We start from the raw sequence: 23,252 nt of genomic DNA, 5'->3' as shown, positions 1-23,252 counted from the left end.
TTAAAGCTATCCAGGTTAGTGGCCATCACCACCTCCTGTGGCAGCATATTCCAAACACCAATCACACGTTGCGTGAAGAAGTGTTTCCTTTTATTAGTCGTAATTCTTCCCCCCAGCATTTTCAATGTATGCCCCCTGGTTCTAGTATTGTGAGAAAGAGAGAAAAATTTCTCTCTGTCAACATTTTCTACCCCATGCATAATTTTATAGACTTCAATCATATCCCACCCGCCCCCCCGACCTCTCCTCTCCAAACTAAAGAGTCCCAAACGCTGCAGCCTCTCCTCATAGGGAAGGTGCTCCAGTCCCTCAATCATCCTTGTTGCCCTTCTCTGCACTTTTTCTATCTCCTCAATATCCTTTTTGAGATGCAGCAACCAGAACTGGACACAGTACTCCAAGTGCGGTTGCACCACTGCTTTATATAAGGGCATGACAATCTTTGCAGTTTTATTATCAATTCCTTTTCTAATGATCCCCAGCATAGAGTTTGCCTTTTTTACAGGAAGACCTTTTTTACAGGAAGACTTTTTTTACAGGAAGACTTTTTAATAGGAAGACTGTGGATACCTTTTATGTCTAATTAGACAAGTTGTGTTAAACCCTTTATGGAGCTACCATTGAGGGAAATGGGAGACTGTCAATTTCTCCTTGTGCTTCAGACCATATGTGATCATTGCCCAGAAGTACCCATGTCTCTGATTAGTTGGTATAAAGAGTGGCCACAAAAAATGTTCATAAAATGTTCAGAGTGTTTGTTTTAGGCAGTTTAATTTTGCATGTATCTGAAGGAGGCTTTGATTGCTGCTGTCTGTCTTGAGCTCTCTTCTGCTTTCCTGAAGAATCCCCATCCTTATTCCTCCTGGTACCTTCCAGCTCATTAGCTACAGCAAAGCCTCCTCTTCCTTTGCATCCACATTTCTTTTCATGCAGTTTGCAAAACTACTTGAACCACATTTCCAGAGTCCCACAGGGCTAAGAGTGCATTTGCAAGTGACGAGTATGGAATAAACTTCCTTGATTATTTTATTTTATTTATTAATTTTATTAAATTTCTATCCCCCCGCCCGCTCTGCTGGCCTTGAATTAAAATTAAAATCAAGAGGTTGATGTGTAAATGGAAATGACAGCCTCTTTCTTATGGTGTGTGTCCTTGGTGAAATAGCCAGGTTTTGAGTGAAAGAAAAAGGCTTTGTTCAGGCAGCTTGAAAGATGAGGCATAAAGAAGCATTTTTGTGTCATTAAAGCTAGCCAGTAAGAAAAGGGATCAAATGCTTCATATAAATGTAAATGTATTTAGTGGTAGATGTGCACCATTTACAAAGTTTAGCCAATGAATCTGGTTTGTATTTGTTCTCATGCAAGATTAGTAATTATTAAGAAGAAGAATGTGAAAGGGAAACATTAGAAGCAAGCCTTTATTGGCATAGACAACAGTACAACAATAATAAAAAATGGATTAAAAAGCATATACAATACAGGAAATAAATGTTAGGTCGAAGGAAATCTACTGGCGTTCGGTAATTTCCAGGAGAAAGTCTGCCACTATCATACAGAGAGAAGGATCAGGATTGTCCAACAAGTAGTGTAATCCCTAATAATTCAAATCAGGAGATGGGGGGTAAATGTAAAGGAGTAAGATTCACATACTTGGATCTGATTTCCTTGAATCTGACACAGTGTAGTAATTGGTGGGCCAGAGACTCAACTGAGCCGCCATTCACATGGTCACAATCTTTGGTAGCCTTTTTCTTGCTCATACAACCCGCTATGCAACAAGGCAGAAGGCATAACATTACACCTGGTGAGCATCATGGCTCTCCTTTGAACAGGGTTTATTAAAAGCCAATTCAGATAGTGCTGCCAAGTGGCCCCGTTCAAATGGGAGAGAAAAAAATACAGAGGGGAACTATAGTTTTCTTGGCTCTGCTGCGGTGATTAGGGTAAGAGAGACTCTCTATCCAATAGTTGACCTTTTAATTTCCTACTAAGCTTCTGAATAGGACAAAGGGCAAAGTGAATCCACTGACAGTCCAATAGAGGCCATTTTTTTTTCTTCAAATTATGGAAAACCAGGGTTGGAATGGGTGTCAATGAGAGCGAGACGGATTGGACCAGGGAATTACAGTCCGAGGAGAAAATGAATTCAAGAGCCAGAATCTAAAAGTCCTCAGCCAAGCGGCTGATTCCAAGGAGTTTTGACCTAACTCCAGACAAAGGGCTGCATAGGGCATGCAATTTGGGAGTCCAGTTATCTTGTGAAAAAAATTGGATTGAAGAGAATTCAAGGAGTGGTTAATAGCTTGAATCCAAATTGGGACTCCGTAGAGCAATCTCGAGGCGACTTTGGCATTGAAAAATTTGAGGGCAGGAGGGATAAAGGAGTGGCCACTGCTGTAAAAGAAACATAGTAATGCTGACATACATTAGATGTAGCTAGGAGAGCGGCCTTCCTCTGGGTTGCCCATGAAAGGTTAAAGGAGAATGAGAGGCCAAGGTATTTATAGCACTTAACCTGTTCAATTTGGGTGCTTTTCATTGCCCATGTGAGCTTCTTAAAGCGCCTAGAGAAGACCAAAACCTTGGTTTTTTCATAATTAATTGTCAGTCTGTTGGATTTACAGTAATCCACACAGTGCTTCATTAAGTGTCTGAGGCCAACTCTGGATCGAGAGAGAAGGACAGCGTCATCTGCATAGAGCAGAATTGATACATGGGATGTACCCAGTTTTGGGGCATGGCTGTTCACTGTTGAGAGAGCAGAGGGGAGGTCACTTAAGAAAAGATTGAAAGAGTGGGGGCCAGGACGCAGCCCTGTTTGACCCCTTTGGAAATTGGAATACTGTCTGTCAAAAGGCCTTCGTGGGAACACTTGATCCGGCAACTGGCATTTGTGTGCAGTTAACATACAAACCACGTAACCCACTGGCAGTGAGAAACTACGTTGCCATTCTGCCATAATAATAAAGGTAACAAAGATGTAGGTAACGTCTAAATATAATGCTTATTTAGACGTTACCTACATCTTTGTTACCTTTATTATTATGGCAGAATGGCAACGTAGTTTCTATAATGCTTATTTAGACGTTACCTACATCTTTGTTACCTTTATTATTATGGCAGAATGGCAACGTAGTTTCTATAATGCTTATTTAGACGTTACCTACATCTTTGTTACCTTTATTATTATGGCAGAATGGCAACGTAGCCTCTACTCGCCAGTGGCTACGTAAATGGTTTGTATGTTAATGCTTATTTAGACGCTACCTACATCTTGTTACCTTTATTATTATGGGCAGAATGGCAACGTGAAGCTCTACTGCCAGTGTGGGTTGCACGTGGTTTGTATGTTAATGCTTATTTAGACGTTACCTACATCTTTGTTACCTTTATTATTATGGCAGAATGGCAACGTAGTTTCTACTGCCAGTGGGTTACGTGGTTTGTATGTTAATGCTTATTTAGACGTTACCTACATCTTTGTTACCTTTATTATTATGGCAGAATGGCAACGTAGTTTCTACTGCCAGTGGGTTACGTGGTTTGTATGTTAATGCTTATTTAGACGTTACCTACATCTTTGTTACCTTTATTTGTGTGCAGTTGCCTAATTAAGAACAAGAGTCTGGCATCAATGTTGAGGGCAGCCAGTTTTGCCCAGAGAAGTTCTCTCAGCACAGAGTCAAAGGCAGCCTTTAAATCAATAAAGGCAGCGTAGAGTTTGTTATCTGCATTGATTCAGTATTTACTGGCTAGGTGTAATAGCACCAAGGTGTGGTCCAGAGGAGATTTCCCCTTGCGAAAGCCTATTTGTTCAGCCCCCACTGCACCAGAGTGGGAAAGCCACAGCTGAAGTTCTTCAGAAGCAATTTAGCATAAATCTTCCCTATCACTGAGAGGAGGCTGATGGGGCGGAAGTCGGCAGGCTCTGTCTTCCTTTTTTATGGATGGGAAACACAGTCGCAGACAGCCAAGTCTTGGGTAGGATACCTGAGCTGTTTACTTGGGTAAAAAGAGTGGCCAGGATAGGGGCCCACCAATCAGTATGAAATTTCAGAATCTCTGGAATGATAGAATCAGGGCCAGGGGCTTTCCTTCCTTTGAGGTCCTCTAACAGCTCAACTACTTCTTGAGATGAGACAGGAGGCCAACTTGGCAAATCTAAAGGGATAGGTGAAGGAGATCCATTGCTTAAAATATCATTATTAAAAAGTTTGCTAAAATAGTCATGCCAAATATCAGGGGTAATACAGGTAGGGGTAGGAGGCTTGCTTCAGTTAAAATTATTCAGGACAGCCCAGAGTATCTTGAAATTGTTAGAAGTTACTGCAGAGTGGAGATGTTCCCATTGAGTGTTGACATGTTCCATATGGTTCTTCCTAATTAGCTGGCGCAAGTTGTTTCTACAATTTATTAGTAGGACGAGGAGGTCCTGGTCTCCTGAAGCCCTAAAGTTCCGATATAAGGAGCGAATTTGACTATTGTGCTCCATGCACTCTCTATCAAACCAAGGTGTTCTCTTTCTGTTTTTGCTGGGATTCCCCATGTTGGACGTCAAAAGACCAACCACAATTTGTTTAAGCTGGTAATAGTCTCCTGGGGGGAATCTGCAGTGAGGACAGAGGATTTAAGGCTGGTTAAGCTAGGGGAAATGAGTAAGTTTTGAGTGGCTAAGGCCAGTTTGGGTGTCCAAACTAGTCTGGGGGACGGTTGGTGGTGAGGAAGCTGCATGTCTGGCCTCTTAATGTGATAAAACAAGTCTAAGGGGGAGGTCATCATCCAGCAGAAGATCTCCAATCTGGAAGGATAAAACAGATGATCTCAACTCTGGGGAAATGAGGAGATAGTTAATGACACTGCAGCCATGAGAAGAAACAAAGGTATAATCTTGAGCGTGGGTGTAGCACTTTAAGCCGTTAAGCCAAAGTTTGTTGTGCTTGATGGCCAAGTGAGGAACAAGCCCTGGAAACGGCACCAAAAAAGCCCACCCTATGGTTCCGTTATGTGGATGACACATTCACCATTTGGAGCCACAGGGAAGAAGAACTAAACAAATTCCTGGACCATATCAACAAGATCCACCCAAACATCCAATTTACAATGGAAAAGGAAATGAAGGAAAACTGCTATTTCTAGATATTTTTCAAAACTGGCAGCCAAATTCTGTTCATTTTCATGGTTTCTTCCCTTCTGTTGAAATTGTCCATGTGCTTGTAGATTTGGCTTGTAGAGAATGGCTTCTCTGTGTAGTCTGACGTAGTGGTTGTCAGTGGTCCAGAATTTCTGTGTTTTCAAATAATACTCTGTGTCCAAGTTTGTTTATTATGTGTTCTGCTATTGCTGTTTTTTCTGGCTGAAATAGTCTGCAGTGCCTTTCGTGTTCTTTGATTCGTGTTTGAGCGCTGCGTTTGGTGGTTCCTATGTAGACTTGTCCACAGCTACATGGTATGCGGTAGACTCATGCAGTAGCTAGAGGATCCCTCTTATCCTTTGCTGAACGTAGCATTTGTTGAATTTTCTTAGTGGGTCTGTAGATTGTTTGTAGGTCAGTTTTCATCATCAGTTTTCTTCATCAGTTTTCCTATGCGGTCAGTGGTTCTCTTGATGTACGGTAAGAACACTTTCCCTCTAGATGGCTCTTTATCTTTGTTCATGTGGCTTGTTCTTGGTCTTGCATCTCTTCTGATGTCTGTAGAAGAGTAACCATTAGCCTGTAGAGCCCAGTTTAGATGGTTCAGTTCATCTTGAAGGAGGTGGGGTTCACAGATTCTGTTTGCGCTATTTACCAAAGTTTTTATGGTGCTCCTTTTTTGTCCTGAATGATGATTGGAGTTTTTGTGTAGATATCTATCTGTGTGCGTTGGTTTTCTGTATACTGTGTGGCCCAATTGTTGGTTTGGTTTGCGGCTGACTAGGACATCTAGAAATGGCAGTTTTCCTTCATTTTCTTTTTCAATAGTAAATGGAAATTATAGTAAATTATGTTAGCTGTACCAACATTTCAGAGTATCTTTAGGAGACCCTCCTGATGATACCAGCCAGGTTTGGTGAAGTTTGGTTCAGGGGGTCCAAAGTTATGGACCCTCAAAAGGGTAGCCCCATCTACTATTCGCTTACATTGGAAACAATGGGGGATGGGAGCACCCACTTTGGGGATCCATAACTTTGGACCTCCTAAAGCAAACATCACCAAACCTGGCTGGTATCAGCAAGTGATTATCCTGATGATACCACCCAGGTTTGGTGAAGTTTGGTTCAAGGGATCCAAAGTTATGGACCCTCAAAATGTAGCCCCATCTACTATTAGCTGCCATTGGAAACAATGGGGGTCCATAACTTTGGGGGTCCATAACTTTGGACCCCCTGAACCAAACTTTATCAAATGTGGGTGGTATCATCAGGAGAGTCTCTTGGGGGCGAACCAACACTACTGGCTCTGCTTCTTTTGCACGTGGCCCTTTACGAACCTAGGGAGCTGGCCTCGATCTGAGCACCTCACCACCCTGCCTTCTGCCTGAATGGGGTAGCCTCCTTGCCCCAGTTCTGCCTTACCCAAGCCAGGACTGTGCGTGTCAACCAGCCTCATGGACAGCGGGATTCGCACTCTGGACAGTTCTGTTGTGGAATGGAAAGGGTTACCTTATACTAAAAACCGAGACAGCACCATATAATAATGTGAATTGAAAAGGGAAAGAGGAATTCCATTTGACCACCCCAAAAGAAGGAGGAGGAGGAGGAGGAGGAGGAGGAGGAGTTTGGATTTATATCACCCCTTTCTCTCCTATAGGAGACTCAAAGGGGCTTGCAACCTCCTGGCCCTTCACCCCTCACAACAAACACCCTGTGATGTGGGTGGGGCTGAGAGAGCTCTGAAAATCTGTGACCATCCCAAGGTCACACAGCTGGTGTGTGTGGGAGTGCACAGGCTAACCTGAATTCCCCAGATAAGCCTCCACAACTCAAGAGCTGGGAATCAAACCCGGTTCCTCCAAATCAGAGTGCACCTGCTCTTAGCCACTATGCCATTGCTGCTCCCAAAAGGCTATACTGGGGATCATTGGACCTGCATGGACATCTGTGTGGGTTGTGGACTGTGATGAGAAGGACAATTGCCACAGCAACGCGTGGCCAGGCCCGCTAGTACTATATAAAATTAATGGGAAAGAAGAGTTGCTCAGGTTAATTTATTGTTCTCCCCATGCAAATCACAGAATCATAGAGTTGGAAAAGACCACAAGGACCATCAAGTCCAACCCCCTGCAATGCAGGAACAAATAATCAAAGTACTTCTGACAGATGGCCATCCAGCCTCTCTTTAAAAACCTCCAAAGAAGGAGACTCCACCACAATCTTGAGGTAGTGAATCCCACTGTCGAACAGCCCTTACTGTCAGGAAGTTTTGCTTGATATTTAGGTGGAATCTCTTTTCCTGCATCTTGAATCCATTACTCCATGTCCTAGTCTCTGAGGCAGCAGAAAACAAGCTTGCTCCCTCTTTGAGATGACATCCCTTCAAATATTTAAACATATCTATCATATCCCCCCTTAACCTTCGCTTCTCCAGACTAAACATCTTCAGCTCCCTAAGTCTCTCCTCATCAGGCATGAACTCCAGACCTTTTACCATTTTGGTTGCCCTCCTCTGGATCCATTCCAGCTTGTCAATATCCTTCTTAAATTGTGGTGCCCAGAACTGTGCACAACATTCCAGGTGAGGTCTGACCAATGCAGAAGAGGGACTTGATTGCTCTCTTTAAGTATTTGAAGTGCTGTTGCTTAGAGGAGAATAGGGAGCTGTTTCTGTTTGTAGCAGAGGATAGGACTCACAATAATGGGTTTCAGTTATGGGCAGAAAGATACCTGGCTGAAAAATAAGGAAATAACTTATGGTAAGAGTAGTTCAGTAGTGGAATCAGTTGCCTAGCAAAATGGCGAGCTCCTGCTCTCTGGCAGTCTTCAAGCAACAGCACTTTGCAGGGATGCTCCTCCAACACTCTGCTCTCTTCCCTTTAAATGAGTCCACTTCCTTCATTGTCCTTCCATTTCACAGGCATACATGGTAATGGAGAATTCCATAGATCTTAAATCCTTCCACTTAACTATCTTTTCTGTTTCCCTCGTGGCTGCCTTCTTCAGCCTCAATCTCCTTATGATTTCTTTGTTGCAGTCTTGATTTTGGAACCAATTTCAATTTCTTCATTATTAAGTTGTAAAATTCCTCAGTGGTCAATATTTTGGTCTTCTTTATGTTCAGTGTTGACACTTTCTGCTTTAACCTTCATCAGAAGTAATTTCAAGTCCTGCTAGCAATGTGGAGTCCTCTGCATATCTCAAAATATTAAGATTCCTTCCACCAATTTTCATTCTGCCTTCGTCTAATTGATAGGGAGACAAAATATATTCCTGTCACCTTTGCCAGTTGGAAACCAAGGTAATCATTTTTTTTCATGGAATCTTACAGTTGGAAGGATCCCTGCAGGTCATCTAGCCCAACCCCCTTTTTAGTGCAGGATGAGCTTAGAGCATCTGTGACAAGTGTTTGTCCAGCCTCTGCCTGCAGGCTGCCTTTTTGCCTTCAAGTCACAGCTGAGCTTTAGGCTTTTCAAGGCAATAGACATTTGGAGGTGGTCAGCCATTGCCTGCCTTGTTGTCACATCCCTAATATTCCTTAGAGATCTCCCATCCAAAAACTAACCAGAATCAGGGCTGAGAGTCTGTGACTGCCACAAAGTCACCCAGCAAGCTTTCACGAAATGAGTTCAAATGATTCAAACCAGCTGTGTCATGCTGGCTCTCAGGTCCTTAGATTTACTCCTTATTTGTTAGACTTCATTCACTGTATTGCTAATATGAATGTACCCAGAAGACCAATTCTGATTCATTTCTAGTTATAAATATTTTCATATTGTTGATTTATTTTTATTATCTCTGTGTTCTTCATTATTCTTTTTATTTTCATTGGTTTCAGTGGAAATTACATTCCTAGATGCTTTCCCCTGCTCCCATCCTACTGGGATAAAATTTACAGGGATTTTCCCCCCTCACCTAAGAAATCATCCTGCCATATTTCAAGCAAATAGGAGATAGCATCCTGATTATATAGTCAGCTATAGTCATTTGCAGAGTGGACATGGTGACTTTTTTGGCAATTCAAGAAAGCAGGTGTTAACTTTACTTATTTCATGATATTTCCAACAATAATTTAAAAGTTGAATGTATAATATATCAAAAATGACTGCAAACAGGCATTGAATAATAAAATTAAAACAGCAATATTATCATCATCATTATCTTAGAGAACTGTGCTACAGTGCCAATAAAACAAGGCAAAATTAAGAACAGTAACATAATGAAATGCCAAATGGCCAGACCATCAAGAATCATCAGGATAAAGCCTATAAATATATGGGCATTTTACAGTCAGATAACGTCAAGTATAAACAAATCAAGAAGGCTGTCAGTAAAGAATATATTCAAAGAGTGTCAGAGTCTCGGGTTTTAGTACTTCAGTAACTTACATGTATATACCAGGGATGAGAGAGCCAAATTTTAGTTTCTGCTATCTCAACCTCGGGCTGACACAGTTCCAATAAAGCTCTTGAAACATTCCTGAGTCTTTGACAAAAGGTCATCATACATTTGCAGGTGAAGGAGGAAGTGGTAGAAATGATCCAGGGAACTGTGCAAAAGAATCAAGGTTATTTTTATCCTACATCAACCTTGTAAAGAGACAACCATTGCTGGCTCCCTTCCTTTGCCAGCTGAGAAGGAGAGTCCTAGTTTTTAAAATGGGAGTTGTTGCCTGTTGAAAGGGGAAAGAGATTGGACCAAAATGGAACAGGAGGATCAAATACAAAAACAGGAAATAAATTTGGAGAAAAATGTGTGTGAGAGAGACGCCCACAGATTAATAATAATAATAATATAATTATAATATAATTATAATATATTATAATATAATATAATAATATAATATAATATAATAATAATATAATAATAATAATAATAATAATAATAATAATAATAATAATAATAATAATAATAATAATAATAATAATAATATAATCCTGTCCACACTATCTTGAGCTCATAGTTTATTGTGCAGAAATGCCAATTACTCCTGTGTCAGCATGCCCAGGATTGATGGCCCAAAGAGACTTACTCTTGAATTTTCAACCGCTGATTTTCAAACCATTTTCCTCTGCATAGAAATCCCGCTGGTAAACAAGCAGTCCTAGGAAGGGTGACTGCGGGAGTAAATTCTCATATGATTTCCTGCTCAATAAAAACAGGGAGAGGAGGAAGATATCACTGATGCTCACACATCCCCTCCCAGCAACAGCCAGCTGGGGTGCACCAAGAGATCAAAAGACAGATCAATGAAGGCACAATTTAAGCAATATTAAGTGCCATTATTTTTAGCTGGGGATATGTAAACAAGTAATCTCTTCCATTGAAATTGGTGTGACAAAAAATTTGTTTAAATCACTCACCCCAACTTTTCAGCCTTAACTGAATGCACAGATTTTAATTTAGCAAGAGTTACTTATTTGTAAATTTGTAAATAAACAAATCATTACATATAGAAAACTACAAAGGGGGGAATAATTAGTCAGGAATATAATTTAATTATGTACAAATAATAAAGTACTTTCCGATGGTAACTCATACTTTTAGACATCTGGAAATGGTCTTTTTCCAGGATTCTTAGTGTGAGTGTCAGGCCTTTGAACACACAGTTGTATGTGAGGTGGTTTAGAATGTGCAATATCAACCTTTGCTCATCTAAGCAAGCTGTTCAACCTATAATAAAGCTGAAGTTTTCTTAAAAACATAAGAATAAAAAATCTCACCAGCAAGGGAGTGCTGAAGAAAGTGGCCTTTTTATTAATGAAAACCAGACAGCTCTGTAAGAGACAACATTTTAAATGTATTATCCAAAATGTATTATCCAAAATGTATTATCCAAAACAATGAATTCGGAATACATAAGGATATTCTTGAAGTAGTAATGTTCTTGAAGAATAGTACACCTTAGGTTGTTCACTGTTCACTGATTTTCATCCATTTTTCACTCTGTTGGTCTCTTGCAGGATGGATGGTCACAATATCACTTCATAGCCTCATCTTCAACAATAGAGAGGGATCGGCAAAGACCATACTCTTCGTCACGCACGCCCTCCATATCTCCAGTTCGCATGTCTCCCAATAATCGTTCAGGTAAAACCCATCCAGTTGTTTTGATCCACACAGACTAGCATGTGTTGAAAAAGCTCCAGGTCTAAACCTGGAGCCCCACTCCTTCAATAGCTACTATGTGTATCCCCATATACAGCGTATTGATTAAAGGCAGCATGGTCCTCTATTGGGCATGTAAGCTATTCTCAGTAGCCCTTCAGCCATTGTATTCATGGTGCTGTGAGCACATGTAGCAGACAAACACATTACACATGGCAATCCCATTACACATTATTGTTATATTTTTCAAAAGGGATTTTCAGTCTCAGATTCCTGGAGCATCATGTGTTGGGAATTCATTATGCACACATGTTCAAATATGATGATCAAAAAGGGCTGCTCTTTTGAAGAAAACTGCTATAAACCCTCTATCTACCTGTATATGCCGATGGTCCTGGGTGCATCATTTAAGTCCTGATTCCATAAAATGTTATCATCTAATTTTGCAACTATGAGCCCCTCGAGAATTAAACTACATTATATCCTTTAAAGGGATTATGTTACACTTTCAAAAATTGTGGCAGGCCATGGCCCATAAGACTCGTTTAATTCTGTTCCAAACCAACCAACAGAAATAACTCAAGTGCATCTTGTTGAACAAAGTCTGAATTTTTGATCCAGCATAAGGCACCTTTTTCCAACTTCCAACAAAAGAACTGCTTATGTTGAAAGTTGCCAAATTTCGCTGAGTAGACTGGGATGATCATGCCCCAACTCACAGTGTGTCAGACCCTGGGTCCGAAAATAATAGAAACTGTAGATTTGCTCTAAAGTCTTTCTTTTGAAGCAATAGGTAAACATTCTGAAGAACCTGCGCAGATCACCTGCCTATATTCCCCAAGGCTCCCTGCCCCTCTGCAACCAAATTTAGAACAAAGCATAAAAGAGCTGGGGACATTCACACTTGATAAGGGGTTGCTGTTTCTGGCTCCAAGGCTGCAGACAGTGGGAGAGCGATAGCTGGACACCTGCAGAGAAGAAAGCCGTACAGTTCCCTTGCAAGTGCCCGCCACCCCCCAACCATCAGGCTCAGGTCTGACACAGTGACAAATTGCACAGAGCATCTGTTTGAGCATCTTTGGAATCCCTTCTGATGATTCAACACTCCACTCATTGATATACAGCCTCTACACTCGTGCAGTTTCATCCAGTTATATGTCTGACTGACCTTTCTGCTTCCCTGCCATTTTTAATGCCATTGCTGATCTTCTGTGATGTAAACTAGGTCTTTACAAGCAGATACGCCCTCCTTTGAATTGAGCTGCTTAAACTGGATAGCCAGGGGCAAGTTCACAATGGGCTACAGAAGACTTAGAAGAACTTGAATTCTAAGGACCATGTGCAAGATTCGATTAAAATAACCCCCTTATAATTGGATATTGAAATTCATGGCCTGTATCCAACCACACATTACAAAGACTTAAGGCCATAAAGTTTTTTCAGAGGTGCCAGTTACTTCTTCCATCGCAGCTCATTACCTCCTGAAATTTGTTCAGGAGAGGAGGGACCCAACAGACCTTCAAGAACCTTGAGCAGCCCCTTGAGACCTCTACCTGAGACCCCGGAGAGGTGCTATTGGTCTGAGTCAATGTATGAAGCAGCTTCATATGTGTATATTAACATGGGGACAAAGTGGGAAGAATCAGCAGAAAATACTTTCTCTTCAAAAAGACTTTGGAAAGAGTGATTGGATACAGGCATGTGTATTTATTTATCTAAATCTTTATCCTCCCATTCCTCCAGGGAGTTCAGGTGCCATAAGTGCTTCTGATCAACAGCATTTTGTGATAGGTTAGGCAGGGAGAGAATGGCATGCCCAACGTCACCCGTGGTGAGTCTCCCAGTGAGCAGGACTTTTGAACCTAACCTGCAGATGTAGTCCCACACCCACTAAGTGACTTGTTGTTGCTCCCACTCTAATATGTGTACAGTCCTTCTGTGAAGACAGTGCTATTTAGTATGTGATTCTTGAAATAGCTGGTAACAACAGCATTTCCTTCCATGTGTGTGTTCACTGGAAGCAGATTTTATATACACAAATTTGATAGGAAGTTAAAAACCTTGAACATGTTCCTCTTTTGTAGCAAGTGCCCCAGCCTCACCTCGAGAAATGATTAGCTTAAAAGAAAGAAAAACAGACTACGAATCAACTGGAACCAATGCTACTTACAATGGAAATAAAGGAGAACACACTTCTAGGAAAGACACAATGGCAGGTGAGACAAGTGCATATCTCACACAAAACATGATTGACAGAACACAAAATAACATGTGGCAAAGTGTCTACTGAAAATACATATTACAGACTCTGACAATTATAAAAGATCTTCCTCACCAATGTACATGTATTTGTATTGTTTATTAGTTACAGTGCCATTTGATCTGACCTTGACATGGCCACAGAAATTCCTTCTATGTGCCATTTGTACAACTTGTCATCCATGCTTTTTTGTCTATATAATTAAAACTGGTCTGTGTTGGGGTTGCGAGCTATAAAAAACATTGCTGAAATAGGCAGAAAATTACAATATCAGTTCCTGGAGCACAATGGTCCTTTCTTCTCAACCAAAATAAAATGTTTTGAGAGAGATAATAAAACATTTCCTCCATGGAGTTCCGCATGGTTTTCCCCCCAAAAAAATTTATTATCAGCCTGAACATGTTTTAAATTAATCCTCTTTTTAGCAGTTCTTTTGTAGAAACGTTTTCACAGCATTTTTACTTGCTGTGCAGATCTCTTTAAAATGTTCTCCATGCTGCTCTGGAGTCCCTGGACTCCTTCCTCGGTGCATTTTCTGATCTTGCTCCATCGGCTCACCTGTTTATTTTTGTCTTTTTTTAAATTTGGGGCGATCGAATCTTTGAAGCCTCATGCACACAAGCTGTGAGAATCATAGCATGAGGCTTTGAAGTAACGTAGCATTGAATCCACAGAGAATCAAACAAACCCGGAATGATCACAAAATGGCAGCCAGGAATCATTTCGAGAGGGTGAGTGCAGTCAAACAGGGAAGAGAAAACATTTTGCAAACATTTTCAGTGATTTGTGTAAAAAGTGCCAATGTTTAAATCAGTGATAAAGTTTCCTATAGGAATGATGCTTTAATTCTAATAGGTTTATTTCCATAAATAAGGAAAAAAATACTTATTTTTTCTAAACTTCAGTTTTGATATTCCTTCCCTGGACTTGCTTGTCCAGTAATCTTTAGGGTTGTTCTTAGCAATTTAACCTATCCCTATTGGCATGAATAGGAATAATCATCCTATTAAATCATAACACATCCGAGCAGTACTTCAGCCACTTGAATTTTGTGTCCCCCCCTTGTTAGCACAACTTTGTTTTGTTTGTTTGTTTTGTTGTCAAGTCACAGCTGACTTATGGCAACTCTGTAGGGATTCTCAAGGCAAGAGACATTCAGAGGTGGTTTTCCATTGGCTACCTCTATATCATACCCCTGGTGTTCCCTCGGGGTTTCCCATCCAAATGCTAACTGAGGCTGACCTTGCTTTAACTTTTGACATCTGACAAGTTCAGGCTAGCCTGCACTACCCAGGTCAGGGCACAGCAATATCAGGGACTGGATATTTAAGGACAGAAAATTTAGATTGTTTTCTAACAAGAACTGTGTTAGCTCATGAACTGACACCAGATTAGAGTCACAGTCACAGAGTTGTGAGAGACCATACAGGCCATCTAGTCTAACTCCATACTCAATGCAGGATCTGCCAACAGCCAATTAGCCAAAAGCATCCCTGGCAAGTGTTTGTCCATCCTCTGCTTGAAAACTGACAGAGGGGGGAAACTCTCAACTAGGCTTGGAGATTCGGATGCAACAAATACCAGATTCTGTCCGAATCTGGGTGAATTCAGGCATACTCTGGCAAAAATCAGCCAAATATGCCCTGCAAGGTATTCAGGCTTGGGATGGGGGTATTTTTGGTGTTTTTTCGCATTTTGACCAGCAGGGGGCGCATTTTTAAACCTAGCATCACCAAAACATCAAAAAATACAAAAAATTCAAATGGACTCGAACTTTTCAGATATACCCGAATATTCGGGTTTATCCGAATATGTTATTTGCATGCGGATGTGTGGAGACTCGTCCAATTAAAGACATTGACACAAACTTGTTGGAAAAGAAATCAGCCGCAGCCCATTTATTTAAAATATAACGAAACCTTGAAGCTGGGCAAGCATAACAGAGCACATCCTGGCTCCCAGGCAGCAAACCACTGAACCTGGTTATAGGGCAGCCCTAGCTGACCCCTTAGGCCCTTCGGACAGAACCCCTGTCCGGCACATCCCCCAAGGGAACTGGAACAGGAAGTTACTAGGTGCCACATAGACGCAAACCCAATTTGTGACACCCCTCCCTGCCGGGCAACGAGCTCCCAACGCGGCCCCAAGGCTTGCCTTCAAGAGCTCTATCGACACCACGGACCTCATATGGAGGCCCCCGAGGTGGGAAGGTCCGGCATGCAAGCTACTGCCTTCCCAAAATAGGATGTGCTCTTATGCCCAAACCGCCACCAAGCTGTTAAACCAACAGCTCCCGCCCCAGCTTCAGCAGCCCAAAGTCACTGCATCTGAGCATATTGGATTTTGCGTAGCTCAGTGCGTGCCGCGAAGCCACTGCAACAGAGCATGACGGACATCATGTAGCCATATGTCCTGGCCCCAATCCGATAAGTGGACTCCATCGGGCAAAAACAATTCTGGCAGTGCATGAGATATATCACTATGGGAAATAACATCCCCACCCATGTCCTGTACCACCCGGGCTGCGGACCGACAAGCCTTAGTCCTGGCTTTATTTACCCTGGCTGGAACCATAGCGTTCTTCCAAGTCCTCTGTTGTAATAGGCACGACCCAAACAGCTTGGTCTTTGGCATCTTACAACGGAGCAAGTTCAAGTCATCCTTCATTGAGTTCTGCAAGGCTACACCCTTGGAAGCAGGAATATCATTTTTACCCAGTTGTATTACAACTGTATCTGGGAAGCCGAACTGAAGAATGGAGTCCCACAGCCAGAGAGTAGAGAACGCCACCTCATGCCTCGCCTTGCCAGCCAACAAATGTCCATGGGAGCGTCCAGTCCAAGGTGATCTCCCCATCCGGATTTCACCGCGTAACGCCCAGCCCAGTAAACAACACTGTGGCCAACCAGCCAAACTTGGTAACAACGTGCCACCGGATCTACAAAGAGAACAGAGTTATAGCAAAAGGTGAGGCCGGACATGTGCACAATATGCTAAAGACTTCCAGCAGCCTATAGACTGAATCTCAGCTGCAGAGTGTCCCTCTTGAGAGGCCGTGGTTGCCGCCCCGATCCGGAAAGAGTGGGAACTAAACTGTTCAGCGGGGAGGCCCCAAAATTGTCAGCAATGCCACAGAACAGCTGTAAATTGGTATCTGGACACTGCTAATCCATCGCTATGGATGAACAGCGGCCCCTGCCCATTAGGGCGGACAGCCAAAAATGCAGCCATGTGAGCCACTGGACAAGGTGCCCCTGGTGAGGCGGGGGACAATGTTACTCTCGTTCCCTGACATCGCTGGTCAGTTTTTGACCCCGCCAACCATATAAGCAACTCCCCATCAACCATGTAAAGCCAAAGGAGCCGATGATGTGGTGGATGGGGCAACTAGCTCGCTACACCGAAAGGCGCCATAAAAGGCCAAAGTAAATAAAGCTTGGAATAGCATAGCCTCATAAGGAGAGTCACAAACTGATTCCGTGGTGTTAAGTAGCGTTCCCAGGAGCTCCTTTGTAATGGGCCGCCTACTGTCTTGTGGCCTGGGAGAAGAGCGCTGCCAACCAGCCACGGCTCTTCGGCCTTTAAAAGAGTGGGAATGGTCAGCCATTCCCAGGGCCTGACTGAAAAAGGATATGACCGCCAAATGGACCTTCATATGGGTGCTGTGTGGTTTCCGGCTGTATGGCCGTGTTCTAGCAGCATTCTCTCCTGACGTTTCGCCTGCATCTGTGGCTGGCATCTTCAGAGGATCTGGAAGAAAGGTTAGAGAACACAATAAGTGTGCTTTCCTGAGCCGTAGTTTTTCCAATTTCCGTGTCTTGGAACAATTTCTCCCCGTAGAGATGTTCAATGTATTGTCGAAGGCTTTCACGGCCGGAATCACTTGGGTGCTGTGTGGTTTCCGGGCTGTATGGCCGTGTTCTAGCAGCATTCTCTCCTGACGTTTCGCCTGCATCTGCGGCTGGCATCTTCAGAGGACCTTCATAGTTCGGGCGGCAATTCGGCGGTCCCTTAAATCAACTAGGTACTGGAACACCAGGCCCTTGGAGATCCCCTGCTGGATAGGCTTGTCGATGGATGCCGCAAAGGCAAAGAAGGTGCCCAAAGCCCCTTCATATGTGCGACGTGTAGCTGGAGCCAGGGACTGCAAGACACCTTCAGCTATTGACTGTCGCCAAGATGCCACAGATGGTCTGGAAACTTCTCTGGAAACTGGCTGGCCTCGGGAGCTAGAGATCGAAAGCGGTTGACCTGATGACGAGACAAAGCATCAGCTATGTTGCTAGTAATACCTGGCAGAAAAACTGCCTTAAAAGAGATGTTGTTAATCAGACATACCAGTACAAATTCTCTCACTAACCGCATCACTTGCTCGGACCGGCTAGATTGCCGGTTGACCACCCTAACCACAGCCTGGTTGTCACACCAGAACTTAACCGCGTGGTCCCGAAACACATCCTTCCAGATGTGTACCGCGGCCACCAACAGGAATAACTCCAGGAAAGTCATGTCCCGCAAAATTCCGGTCTGTGACCATGCTGGTGGCCACTCCCCTGCACACCACTGGTATAAATACTGAGACCTAGAGAACCCGCCGCATCAGTGTGTACCTGGAAACTATCTTGAAGCTCCCAAGGGACGTGCCAAAAGGAAACCCCGTTGTAATGCTCCAGGAAACGTGACCAAACAACCAAGTCCTGACAAAGACCCGCAGTGCCCCTGATGTGACGATGGGGAACTGAAAAGCCCGCTGTGGCCCTGGCAGGACGGGAACAGAAAGCCCTTCCTGGGGAGACCACCCTGCAGGCAAAGCTAAGGTGCCCGAGCAGGGACTGCATTTCCCGCAACCTGCACTTCTTTTTTGCGCAGGTGGCTTCAATACGTTTGCGTAAAGTTGCCAGCTTGTCCAGTGGCAGGGAAGATGTTCCCGCTACTGTGTCCAATTGAATTCCTAAATAGGTTAAGCAAGACACGGGCCCCTCTGTCTTGTCGGCTGCCAAGGGAACCCCCAGCTCAGCGGCCAAGTCCTGAAATGCCAACAACATTGCTGCACAGTTATCAGTGCCTGCTGTAGCCACAAACAAGAGGCCGGACCCTGCCGACGCAGCCTTTTATAGGCTGCTCAGGCCCCTGTCATGTGCTGGTACCCGGCCACGTGACAATCTCTGGCTGGCCGGCAAGGAGGAGGCTTCACCTCGTTCCTCCCTTGCTGCAATGGCACCACCGGGCCGGGTGGGGCACGATTTATCTTATTCAGGCATACAGATAATTTTATGCCCAAATAAATCTGAATTTTATTGAATTTCTAGGGTATTTATCAACCCTACTCTCAACCTCCCTAGGCAGGTGATTCCACTGCTGAACTACTCTCACTGTAAAAAAAGTTTTTCTAATGTCCAGTCAGTATTTTCCCCCAATAATTTAAACCCACTGTTGTGGGTCCTGCCCCCTGGTGCCAACAGAAACAGTTCCATGCCCTCCTCTAAGTGGCAGCCCTTCAAATACTTAAAGGGATCAATCATGTAACCCCTCGATCTCTTCTTTTCGAGCCTAAACATTTCTAAATCTCTCAACCTTTCCTTGTAGGGCTTAGTCGCTTGGCTCCTGATCTCTCTGGTACATCCTAAAATCACATTAGCCTTTTTTTCCCACTACAATACATCACACAGTATTTAGTTCACCCATAGCTCCAGATCTTGTTCACACACTGTGTTAACCAGAAGTAGAACTCTGTCCCCCCCCCCCGCTCCCAGTATAAATTCTTCTCGTTTATGTTCCCCAGAAGTAGAACTCTGCAGTTGTTCTGCTGAATTGCATCTTTGTGCATCTGCCCACTTTTCCAGTACGTTCAGATTTCACTGAATTCCGTCTTTGTCTTCTGGGGTGTTCACTACTCCTCTCAATTTATTGTTATCTGAAATTTCCTCATCCATATCTTTTATACAAATATTGAAAGATGTGGTGGCCAGAACTGAACACTGTACTCCAAGTGCGGTCGCACCACTGCTTTATATAAGGGCTTGACAATCTTTGCAGTTTTATTATCAACTCTTTTCCTAATTATTCCCAGCATAGAGTTTGCCTTTTTCACAGCTGCCATGACATTCCCATGGAACTATCAACTAAGACGCCCAAATCCCTTTCCTGGTCTGTAACTGATAGCACTGACCCCTGTAGCATGTATGTGAAGTTTGGATTTTTTGCCCCTATGTGCATCACTTTACATTTTGCTACATTGAACTGCATTTGCCATTTCTTAGCCCACTCACCTAATTTATCAAGGTCCACTTGGAGCTCTTCGCAATCCTTTGCGGCTCTCACCACCCTACATAATTTGCTATCATCCACAAACTTGGCCACCACGCTACCCACCCCTACTTCCTGGTCATTTATGAAATGTCCTTTCGAATTCCACTGTGAAGAAGAAGACATAAAAGTGCATAACATGGGTAGATGGTAGCTTAGGTTGGAAGAGCTGCTGTCTCATTTGAAGTGGGTCCCAGGAAGAGCATCTGTCTCATTTGAAGAAGATTCTAGGTATAGTTCCTGATGCCTCCCATGCAGATAGCATACCATGTGAAAGATCAGTCTGAGACTCTGGAGAATTGCTGCTGGTCAGCATAGACAATGCAGTCTTTGTATGCATTCCATTCTATAGTTCATAGATATGGTTTGAATGCTGGTGAAATAGACTATCCCAACAGAAATACTGGCCATGCTGAAAGGGGCTGATGGGAATTGTAGTTCCTGAACATCTGGAGAGCCGCAGGTTCCCTACCCCTGCCTTAGATGCATTGACTGCTGCCTTCAGATAGGCAGCCATCAGTGTCGGCAGGTCAGTTCTAGAATCCAGAAGTCTCCTGGAGTTTCTAAGGGACACCCATACTGGTTGAAGTAATTCCTGAATGTGCCATAGAAAGGCAACAGTCTGTGCTTCACTAAAGGCAGCAATCTCCTTGCAACAACACTTTCATAGTGATGCCACCAATTATTTCATTTATCTAGGCTATCGCATATTATTAGGCAGAATCATTCCTGCTACACAAAGCATTTCCTTACCTCATTTGCACCTCCATTTCTCCTAGAAAGTATTAGATAGCCAACTGATTGTTAATGCAGAGCAGACTTCAAGCAGCTGCTTCTCACTGTGCAGTTCCCAAGAAATCTTGCAAAATCTGATTATACAGTGCCATGGGCCACATTGCAGCTCAATTTTCCAGTTTCCAGAGGCATTCAATGGATAAAATCTGTGAAAAATAATTACTTAAACCTGTGGGGGAGGGGGAAAACAGAAATTGCATTGTCAAAAGCTTTCATGGCCAGAAACAGAATTGTGGGTTTTCTGGGCTGTGTGGCCATGGTCTAGTAGTTTTTGCTCCTAATGTTTCACCTACTGTTTTCTACTGTTTTTTAGATGTGCCCCCTTTTTGTGGTGGCGGAAGCCCTTGTGTTTTTTTGCCATTTGAAATAACAAAAACCCTGCTGTGAACTTTAGAGGGTTAACGAGGAATTTGTAATTAATAAGTTCTGGCATTATTTCTACTCCATATTTCTCCATGGTGTCCTAACAGTTTTTCAGGAGGGGCCGTCTGGTTAGCACGAAGGGGGGTGTCTCTCCAGGGCATTTAAAAATGTTTTCCCAGATCACTACTTTCCGTAACCAAACAAAAACCTGAACTAATATGTTACATGAACTGTGGTGAAAAAGCCCCCCCCCCCCCATGATGAAACCAATTAATTTCCAGAGTTGTTTTGCACCCTGAGTGCTTTTTGTATTTATAGAAAGCAAATGGGGACCTGAGGTTGGATTCCCCTCCTGACTGCAGCCTCAGTCCTTCAGTCTGGGCAGATGGCAGGATCCCCAGCATAGCACTTTTGGATAGTCCCTGAGGACCCCCTCCTCTCTTTTCACCCTTGGAAAAGCTGGAAGGATCCAAAACATACTGATGATGCCCTATGAGAAAAAGTTGTTGAATTACTTCTCAATGCATTCTACTGGAAAAAAGTACAACTAGAATGAGAAATCCTCTCCAAAGTTGTCACCAAGGTTATATACATTTATATCTAAGTGGCATTGGCTCAGATTTTACTTAGGTGAACTCTTCCCTGGTAATACGGTACTTTCTCCCCTCTACAGTGCACAAAGCCAACCTATTATGTTGACTAACCTGGTTTTTCTTTTCTCCATTCTTTAGCTCAAAATGCAGCAATCTCTACTTTGTATAGAAATTCTTATGGTGCACCTGCTGAAGATATTAAACACAACCAGGTAAGCCATCAGAATTCAGATCCTGAAGTCAATCTCTGCTGATGAAGGCGATTTCTTCTGCACAAAATGGGATTTTCGCCTCCACCCCCACCCTGCTACAGCAAAAAAATAACAACCCTCAAACGCTGGTCCTGGGAGAGTGGGAGAGTGGGCACGTCGCCAAGAATGGTACGAGGGACTGTGTGGTTCTCAAGGTGTCAGTTCATGTTACTATTTCCTCATATTTACTAGCATCCCACAAAAATACTGGCTGATGTTTTAACATTTCTGAATGAAAAGAGGGACAGATAGTTGTTTTCTGTGACTTATCCTTGTGACTTCATGTGGGAGTGGCTCCATGGGAGAGAATCTGCTTGGCAGACAGGAAGCCCCGGGCTCCATTCCTAACTAAAAAGGCTAAAAAAAGATCAGTTGATATGGAAAGGTGACAGGAGACTATCGTGAATGGCAGAGAATAAATCTAAATAATAATAATAATAATAACAACAACAACAACAACAACAACAAATAAATATGAAAGACATCTACTTGATATCTCAGAGAGTCGCTGCCAGTCAATGGGCAGATTCAGAATGAGCCAGTATCATAAGCCTGTGTGACATATTTTGACGAGGATGGAAGTACCGTAAATTCTCATAATATGGAGATGTTGGGAAATAAATCAAGTTTTTCATGATAGAAACTGGCAAGCAGAGAAACTAGCATCATGATCAGAGCTGCAGATCAGGGAGGATTCCCACCACACACACGCTATTTTCCTCAGTGAGGCTTCAAAGTTGTTATTTGATGGATGGGGAAGGGGCCGTCAGAATGAATATGCTGTGACCAACGGTAGCAACTGAACAGAAAAGCAGCAGACTCACTGCTTAAAAGAGTAAATGTTAATTAGGGAACTGCATGTTAGACAGGAAAGCTGGGAGACAAAATGAGTCTGCAGCACAGTGGCGTAGGGACAATTGGGACATCGGGGGACATCTGCCCCAGGCGCCCCGCAGTGAGTCACGTGGGGGGCAGAAAATCACCCCCCCACACACACACACACACGGGACACAACACTCCCCGCACTTCCCCCCTGCTGGCCTACTCTTGCACACCCGAGCAAGAGGAGACCGGCTGGCTCATTGGTGGGAGCCTGGCCTGCACCTGCGCAGAGCAGTCAGCAAGGCCCTGGCCAGCAGCCAGAGCCCAAAGCCTGCAGGGATGAACAGAGGCAACTCAGGTAAACAGGCAGGGCAGCCAGCCATGGGGGGGCGGTGCAGCGGAGGGGGAAGGGAAAAGCCCTTGTCGTCCCCAGCTCCTTCCTTCCTTCAAGATGTGGCGTGGGAGGAGGAAGAGGAAGGTAAAAGCTCTCATCATTCCCAGCTCCTTCCTTCCTTCCTTCCTTCCTTCCTTCCTTCCTTCCTTCCTTCCTTCCTTCCTTCCTTCCTTCCTTCAAGTTGTGGGGGGGGAGGAATTCCCTGTGGTGGCAGCAGAGGAGGAAGAGGA

At 43.5% G+C, this 23,252-nt stretch overlaps 1 protein-coding gene across 7 annotated transcripts in view; it reads left to right on the top strand.

Moving 5' to 3' along the window:
- CTNND2 (catenin delta 2) overlaps nt 1-22,369 on the top strand; it is a 655,193-nt gene extending 632,824 nt beyond the window's left edge. For 2 of the 7 annotated variants that reach the window (XM_048507357.1, XM_048507358.1), the window contains exons 20-22: nt 11,094-11,220; nt 13,323-13,454; nt 21,694-22,058. In XM_048507357.1, coding sequence (XP_048363314.1) covers nt 11,094-11,220; nt 13,323-13,454; nt 21,694-21,809 — 375 coding nt within the window. In that variant the 3' untranslated portion in view covers nt 21,810-22,058. Of the gene's footprint in view, nt 1-11,093; nt 11,221-13,322; nt 13,455-21,693 lie in introns of all 7 variants that reach the window. The other 5 variants (XM_048507354.1, XM_048507355.1, XM_048507356.1 and 2 more) reach the window with 5 other exon arrangements.
- The last annotated feature ends 883 nt before the right edge of the window (nt 22,370-23,252 follow it).

Source organism: Sphaerodactylus townsendi, linkage group LG09 (genome assembly GCF_021028975.2).
Source record: "Sphaerodactylus townsendi isolate TG3544 linkage group LG09, MPM_Stown_v2.3, whole genome shotgun sequence".
In the NCBI taxonomy this organism is placed as follows: Eukaryota; Metazoa; Chordata; class Lepidosauria; order Squamata; family Sphaerodactylidae; genus Sphaerodactylus; species Sphaerodactylus townsendi.
Note: the sequence above shows the minus strand (reverse complement) of the source record. Positions and strands in the feature narration are given on the sequence as shown.